At 47.8% G+C, this 8,740-nt stretch overlaps 1 protein-coding gene across 3 annotated transcripts in view; it reads right to left on the reverse strand.

Annotated features, from left to right (window-relative positions):
• The window catches only part of STX18 (syntaxin 18), a 121,275-nt gene extending 115,644 nt beyond the window's left edge, over positions 1 to 5,631 (reverse strand). Inside the window, exon 1 of one of the 3 annotated variants that reach the window (XM_086705458.1) lies at positions 5,358 to 5,631. In XM_086705458.1, the coding sequence (XP_086561584.1) occupies positions 5,358 to 5,525 (168 nt within the window). In that variant the 5' untranslated portion in view covers positions 5,526 to 5,631. The remainder of the gene's footprint in view (positions 1 to 5,357) is intronic. The other 2 variants (XM_025921539.2, XM_086705462.1) reach the window with 2 other exon arrangements.
• Between the last annotated feature and the right edge of the window lie 3,109 nt (positions 5,632 to 8,740).

Raw genomic sequence — 8,740 nt, forward strand, 5'->3', positions numbered from 1 at the left:
CTCCCAGCTCAAGGTCTGGGTCCCTACACTGGCACACAAGGCCAACTGTGTGATTTCAAAGGACTCAAGGAAGACCTGGGGAATCAATGCTGAGCAAGTTACAGGTGTGACTCATACCTGAGCTGTTGTACTATGTACGTGTCTGCTTCTCCACTAGACTATAAACTTCTTGAGATAGGAACTGAATCGTAGTCATAATAAAAGAAACTATTTAATGTTTACTCCAAATACTGGAGTAAGTGTGAATATATATTGTGTAATATGAAGGGATCATATTCGGATCACACATTTCTAGAACTGGAATGTGCACAGAGATCAACCACCTCCAAAACTGAAAGCAAACCGACACAGTAGATTAACACTTCTTCATTCATTCAAGAAATATTTATTGAGTACCGGTGTTCCTGTACTGTCTAGAACCATGGATTCAGGGGTAGACTACACAAAGTCCTTGTTCTCAGGAGGCTTATATTCCAGTGGATGCACAATAAATAAATGGATACAACACATTAGATAACAAAAATAAAGCACAGTGAGGGACAGGAGAAGGAAGCTACTTTATACAGGGCAGTCAAGGAAGGTCTCACTGAGGCAACATTTGAACAGAGACCTGAAGATCAAACCACATAGAACCAGGGGAAAAGTGTTCCACACGGAGGGAACGACAAACACAAAGGCCCTAAGGTAGCAACCCATCAGTTCAAGTGAGAAAAGCGAAGGGGTCGGGGAGCTGGAGCACAGTGAACAAGAGGAAGGGGGGAGGAGGAAGAGGTGAGGTCAGAGAGGGAGCAGGGACCAGAGCAGCCGGCTCTGGGCCACTATAAGAACTTTGACTTTCAGCCAGAAACTCAAGATAATCAGTTCCTTAAAAACTCTAAATGAAAACAAGACATGTAGCTCTCACAAAAGCAATATGTAATCAACAAAGAAAACTTCATCTGTGTGCCTTATCTGAAAACAGAATTTCCAGAGCTCAGGGTCACTATTACTTATATGGAATCACAACGTCTTTGCTTTACAAGAAATCGCAGTCATGTAGTCTGAGCTCTCAGTGTAACCAGTGGAAACTGAGGCCCAGAAAGAGCCTGAGGCCTGCCTGCTTGTACTACAGACCTGGTAGTAAACAGCACAGGTTTTCTGATGGTCTGGTCCGTGCTTCCCACTGGCTGGGATGTAGTGTGGGAAACAGCGTCACACGAGGGTCAAAGGACCTGGCTTCTGCCTCTGGCTCAGTCCTATGACTCAGCTACCATCACTCTGAGCAAGTCATGTCACTTGCCTGGGCATTACTTCTCTCACGGACAAAATGAGAAGCCCGAATAACGTGAATGCAAGATCCTTTTAAGTACTTAACGACAAAGTCCATGGTTCTGCTTTAAGCATACAGATTCTGTTTTTACTCTGTATCAGGCAGGAGGCCAAGCAGATTTCAAGTTGAATGTCAGGCCTAACAATTGGCTGCCTCGGCCACAGTGCTGCAAAGGATTCTGAGCGCTAAGATCTACTAGGAAATTAGCACTGGCCTCCACGGTCACAGGGAGGAAGACAGAGGAACAGATGCCTGCTTGCCACACACGTGCCGTTGCTGAGAAGAGTGCCACCTTAACCAGCAATGCTGCTGTCTCCACCACCGATGCCCTTAGTACCTGCACAGGATTTTCACGGATTCCTCTGTGAACTTTCTTGGTTCCCTTTTGTGAGAAAAAAAGGCAAGTACAGGAAAGCTAAACGGTTTGGGGAATATAGCTTAGAGCCACTGATGAAAACATCTGAATGGCCTACATGGGGTGAAGGCGGGGGGCAAAGGGGAACTAATGATCAGTATGGTTCCCTATGATACATAGTCTCAGAAGATGCCAGTAATTAGCCTATGAGTTCAGAAGGGTATGATCATACCCATGTGATAGAAGTGAAAAATGAGACTCAGGTAAGAGGACTTGCCCAAGTCACCCAGTTCTACGGAGCAGAACCCAGATCTTAAGCTACGTCTTCTGAATCCAGGCCCCAGAGCTCTGTCCACTCCCAAGGTCCCCCACACTCGCCTCACAATCTAAATGAGTTAGTGAGGTTCCCCCCGCAAAGTGGCACACTCATCATTATTGAGAGTTTTTCAGCTACAACAAGTACCACATCCCGAGATAGGAATGTTATTACTACTGTCTGTAATTTAATGGGTAGACAGGCATTGAGTATACATGAATTCAACAAATTTGGGCATAAAAGTTAAATACTCAAAGGAATGATGATGAAACCAGCCTATGGGGTAAATTAAAAATCTAGTTTCAATACAGTTTTACTGATCTTGATAATACCTCTAGGACGATTCAGAAAAATGAAAAACTGACATCAGGAATGAGAAGAACTAGAGTTGGCCGGCAACGTGCATCTTAGAAATGATCACGCGTGCTTCGAGGAAGGCATTCAATGAGAGATGTTACTATCACCTGCTACTGTTCCTTAGGTCTGACGACCAGAGCTAACCCCGAACCAGAGTACGTGCTCCTGGTATTGACCAGACTTTGACGTATAAACAATCCAGGACAAACAAAACAACAGCCGGCCTTCTGACACATCTGATTGTGGCAGGAGTACAGGACACCCCCTCACCTGCTCTATACTAAATCTGGGGGGAAGAGGGTGTAGGGGGAATGGTTGCAAGAACAGGAGGTAATACACCAAGCAACTACAACATAAAATCAAAATTCCTCAAAAGAATGCAAAAAAAAAAAAATGCATGTTTTCCCTACATCAGGAAGGGCAGGAGTCCTGAACAATGCAGCCTATGTCCCCACTTAACTGACTCTCCAAGCCTTAACACCTACTCACATCTTCAAATCTCAGAAATGACTTCCAATGGCGTGCAACCCAACCCTCTCAAACATCTCTGACAAGCAGTCATCCCTCTGTTTAATTACCTCCAGTGACAGGAAATTCAGCAGCCCGGGGTCCTGTTACTGTCCCTGAGGCTCATTAATTCAAAAGCCTAAAGCACATTCCTATCCCTCAGGAAAAGGCCTAAGGCCTAACCTCAATAAGGGTTCCATCCTAACTGTGCGTCTTGTCCCCACCACCTGCGTATCTCCTACTCCTGAACACGATCCAAAATCAGCACGGTGTTAATAAATCAGTGATTTCAGGGGCGCCTGGGTGGCTCAGTCGGTTAAGCGTCCGACTTTAGCCCGGGTCACAATCTCGCGGTCCGTGAGTTCGAGCCCCACGTCAGGCTCTGGGCTGATGGCTCAGAGCCTGGAGCCTGCTTCTGATTCTGTGTCTCCCTCTCTCTCTGCCCCTCCCCCGTTCATGCTCTGTCTCTCTCTGTCTCAAAAATAAATAAACGTTAAAAAAAAATTTTTTTTTTTTTAATAAATCAGTGATTTCAGAGTTAGAAAGGGCCCGCCCAAAACCCAAAACGGTGACCTTCACAGATAACAACTCCACATGAGGAACCTCAGGAAGAGCCTGGACCAAACTGGGGGGAGGCAGAGGGAGAACGTCCTAGTGTCCTTTCCTCTCATTTCAACCTGAGAAGCCCCTCTTCTGATCTGCTATAAATAGGGGATCAAAGCAGTTTAAAAGTCTTCTGCCGTTTGAAGGGGAAAAAAGGGGGAACATTTACAGGTAAATAAACTAAAGCCACAAAATTTGCTTCATAACCTTGTACAGCTAATAGTTGCAGCGTTAAGACAACCACCTGGTTTCTTGGCCCCTTCTCTAGTACTCTCTACCACATAACATCTGTCTGCCTGCAGAGCAAAGTTCCCACATTCCAGCCACACTCACATGCTTATCAAAACAATTCAATAGCATTGCAAAGTGGCATATTCCTCACTCACTGGAGGTCAGACAGTATGATAAGTTGCTCCAAAAAAAATCTGAAATGTCATTACCGCCTAACTTGTATGTGATTTAACACGTAGACGCGCACTGAGTACACATAAACTGAGCATAAAAGTTCCCTATTTCCACATCTTTGTGCATCTCTTCTCTTGAGATGCCATTCTCCACCTTCTGACACTGGAACCATCTACTCCTCTTTCAAGATTTGTTTCAGGCATCATCAACTCTCCAAAGCCTTTCTTTGCCCTCAGGGAGAACTGACCACATCCTCCTCTGTACCCTGCACAGTATCTATGAGGCTGTAGGATACTTGTTTTGTGACCGTCTCCTCCACCATTCCTTTTAAATTGTGTCACTGTAACAAAGCAGGTGCTTAATAGATGTTTACTGATGGACTACCTGTATTCACCTGGCCCAATCCCCCTTCTGACCCTTGATTAAGCTGCCACACATTAATTCATGCATTTAGAGATTCATTTAAAACTATCTGAGTGTCTACAAAGGACCAGGCATCGATCTGATCGGACTGTATGCCAAAGAGAAGTGGATTCACCGTGAAATTCATGAAGTTTAACTTTCAGGACCCCTCACCTGCCCCTTCCAAAGCTCTGAACCTCTTCTTGTGCTTCGGTATTTTTATTTCTTAAAGGGGACAGACAGAATCGTATAAGCTTCAAGCTCCACGTACACCAGATCCACCTTTGGGGCCAACGATACAACAGTGAACAGGGCAAAATGTTCTCTCTCCACTTAGAGAGTTTCCTGTTCAGTGTGGAAGACAAGACAACCATTTGTCCACTCATTCATTTATTCAAAAGCCATTTACTCAACAGTGCTAGGAGTCGGGCACTGGAGATTCTGAGGTCACTGCTCCCACCCTCAAGAAGTTTTCCGCTCTCCTGAAGGAAAGCCTGCTGTGTTCAGGAAACAGAAAGGAGTTTAGAGGACTGTAACAGAGTGTTTGTGAAAGATTATCCTAAACCTAAACAGTATCCTATCCTAAACAGTATCAAGACTGGTCCCTACTGATCCCTAGCTTGGGCCCTTAACCGATAGCGGGAGGCAAGACGAAGAGAGAGGTCAGGTGAATGTGATCTTTGATCTCACTGAGCCGGGAAGGGGAAGAGGAGGGGAAAGGGGAAGGAGAGAGGGACGAGACGAGCAAACTGAAGAGGCGAATACACTGTGGTCGGTGCTGCGACAGAAAAGCAAAGGCCTGTGAGGAAGTGTCTCCGGAGTCCAAGTCCGCAGAGACGGCGGGCTCAATACCTCGCAAGGCAGCCCGAGAACTCTGCGGACAAGAGATTTTCGAGTTCCCCAACATGCCTTCCCATCCCTCGAAACGAGGCTGTTCCTTTCCCAAGACAGCTGTCGGCTCTCCGGTCCCCCACTCCAGACCGCTTTCTCCAGGCTACTCCTTCACACAGCGACTACCGGCCAGGGGCCGGTTTGGGGTCTGGGGTCCACGTCGCGGGTCCGCCCCCCTCGCCAGCCCGCCGTTTCCATAGCAACCAGCTCACCACTTCCCGCGCCCGGCTGGAGAAGTCGCTCTTGGGCCGGGGGCTCCGGCGGAACAGCTCGTCGCGGCTGCCGTCAGCCCCGCCGCCCACCGCCACTCCCAGGGCTTTGTTGCGCGTCTTCACGGTCTTGACGCTGGCCCGGAACAGCAGCGTGATATCCACCGCCATGGCGACCCACACCCCCGACCCCCTTCCCGGCCGGCCCACGTAAGCAGTTTGCGACGGCGGCGTGCGCCCTCCCGGCCGCCGGGGGACCGGTCCGTTTCCGCACGCCTCCCCCCCACGCCCGGCGCCAGAGCGAGGCGAGAAGAAAGGTTCCGGCCTCCGCGGGGTGACCGCGGCGAGAAGAGAAAGGTTCCGGGCTCTGCCCGCGCGCGACCGCGGCGGCCTGGATCCTGCGGCGCGCGCCCCCGCGCCCTCTTCGCCTCCCGGGAAAGCTCGAAGGGCTTGGCCGCAGGGAGAGGTCCCGCTTGGGGCGGACGGGCCGAGGGAGCGAGAGGATCGAGAAGCCAGAAGACTGGCTCCCCTCTCTGGGCTCTTCCACTGGCTGGGCCGGCCGCGCGCACGCGCGCGCGCGCGGGGGACCTGGGTCTGGGGCGCCCTGGAGGCAACCCAGCCTGACCCTTGACCTCAAGGACTCACCTTGCGGGGGACAGAAGCACGTGCATGGTGACTTCCCGGATGCAATGAGTGCTAGGGTAGAGCAGGTGTGCAAGGCATAGAGCCAGAGGCCAAAGGCCTTTATTTTTCAGCCTGCAGCCTCCTGATCCGTAAAATTACACGGCAGCACCTTGCTCAGTGTTACTGTGACCATCGAAGGAGGTAACACGTGTAAAGTTTTGGCGTGGCTTGGCTAGGATTCGCCAATAAAAGTTATCAATGCTGTTAATGCTGTTTTCATTCTTGTTATTATTTATGGTAGGGAAGAGTAGAGGAGGTGTCATTCAAAGCAGGTCGATTTGAAGGACGGGAAGGAACTTTATCAGATAGAGACCAGGGCGGAAGTGTCCCCAGTTTCTGTGCATCCTTGATGCACGGTTTTTAAATACCCTCTTAAATCATAGTTATTTTTTTTTAAAAATTTTAATGTTTATTTTTGAGAGAGAGCGTGAGTGGGGGAGGGACAGAGAGAGAGGGAGACACAGAAACCCAGGCAGGCTCCATCCAGGCTCTGAGCTGTCAGCACAGAGGCGGCGGGGGGTCTCAAACCCACTAACGGTGAGATCACGACCTGAGCTGAAGTCTGGTGCTTAACCCACTGAGCCACCCAGGTGCCCCCATAGTAATTTAATTTAAATGCAAGTTAGCCAATGAGTTCATCCTACATCCAGGCTCAAGGTTGAGATTTCATTCACCGGCTCATTGCTTTGTTCGTTTGTTTACTTTCTGAAGACGATGCCCAACTAGAATGCGTGAAAACAGCGGTTGACACAGCAGGGTCAGCAAGGTAGACATTAGCTTTCGGACACCAAGCTGCTCTTTTCACTATCCTTCCCTCACACGTGGCCCACGGTTGGGTTTTCCAGAAGCGGTGGGACTTGTCACATGGCGAAAACGTTGAACGCTCAACAGCTGCCTCGTATTAAGCCAGACTTTAAAGAGGCTTGCAAAAAACAAAACCGTGCCGTTCCCACTCAGGTTTTTTGTTTCTGAAATGTATTCTTTCGCAAAAGGATCTCATTTATGCTAATATGGAATGGATTTGTTTTTGTTTCAAAGAATGGTATAGGTTTTTGTTTTAATTTCTAATGTGGTAAATACCGATAAAGCCCATGGAAACAAAGTTTATTTAGGGTTCGCAATAATGTTTAAGTGTGGAAAGGCTTTCTGAGACCAAAAGTTTGTTTCAAATAAGTTTGTGAGAAATCGATGTCATGTGTACCTGAAAGGAGGAGGGAAAATGTTATTTAAAACCCCAACTGTAGCCATTTCAGCCTTCCTGTATGAGGAAAATAAATTTCCATAGAGCTTTCTTACACCCACGTAGTAGGAGAAAATGAGAAATTACTAAATCTCTGCCAATGATTCTGTATTGCATAAATGGCCCTTTGTTTTATGGAGACATTAATGAATCTTTGGCTATGCAAAGGCAAGCCTGGGGCAGAGTAGAAGGAAAGAGAATTAAATCGCTCTGCATAATAAAGTGAACGGGATTGAATTAAGGGAAAGCTGGGGAAGCCAGAATCCTAGGGGGAGGCCTGGAAAGGAAAAAGTGGTTCCTTGGGAGGGATTTTCCAGTGGGAGGGGCTGGGCTACATCAAACCTTCAGTGAGTAGTGCCTTGTATGAGTAGTAAGTTGGGGACAGTTGGCTTTTGTGGGGGCAGGGAAGGTGGGGACAAAGGTCTAAGTTTTCTGTCTGCACCTGCAAGAGCAGAGAAGATTGCGGAGATGACACCCAAATGAGCTCAAAACATCAGGCACTAAAACCACAAGTGACTACAAGTGCGTAAAATTCATAGAAAAGTCACAGTGATCTTGAGGCTATTGGGCTTATGGGATAATGAGATTATATTTCCCCTCTGCCATGATGACCCATAACGTTTCAATGTTTCATCAGCCTAGGTCCCTGGGTAAAGATGACACTGGGGCACAGCCAGCCAAGGAAGTGTGCTGGCTTTGAGAAGTCAACTTTTGTTCTTATTGTCGATGGAGATTTGTGGTTTGTTGTTAATACAGAATAATTAGCCTATCCTGATTGATACAACCCGTATCCAGACTCTGCCCAAACAAGTCTGTTGGATGCATTTTACAAAGTTATCTCCCAGTGGGTAAAAGGTGGAGAGAAAGGACTTCTAGATTACGCCTATACCTAATCAATAGCGTTAGAGTAACAGAAACCCTGGAGGACTCACCATGCCACGGTAGAATTCACACTGAAGAGAGCATTTGGAGAACTTCAAATTAGGAAGTGGACTTTATTTTATTTATTTATTTTTAATGTTTATTCATTTTTGAGAGACAGAAAGAGAGAGAAAGAGAGAGTGGGGGGGGGGTGCAGAGAAAGAGGGAGACACAGAATCAGAAGCAGGCCCCAGGCTCTGAGCTGTCAGCATAGAGCCCGATGCGGGGCTTAAACCCACAAACCGAGAGATCAGGACCTGAGCGGAAGTCAGACACTTAACCGCCTGAGCCACCCAGGTGCCCCGGAAGTGTACTTTAAAAGAAAATCATTATTCATTGGAAAAAGTTTTTTCTCATGGGTGCTAGAAAGGACCATGACTCTAGGGATGGGAAGCTCAAACAATAAACTTTTGTTCTCAAGAAAGAACCTAGCTGGGGCACCTGGGTGGCTCAGTCGGTTAAGCATCTGACTTCGAGTCAGGTCATGATCTCACAGCTCGTAGGTTTGAGCCCCACGTGGGGTTCTGTGCTGACAGCTCAG

The sequence above is a fragment of the Puma concolor genome, chromosome B1, assembly GCF_028749965.1.
Source record: "Puma concolor isolate L17-30 chromosome B1, mPumCon1.1.hap2, whole genome shotgun sequence".
Classification (NCBI taxonomy): domain Eukaryota; kingdom Metazoa; phylum Chordata; class Mammalia; order Carnivora; family Felidae; genus Puma; species Puma concolor.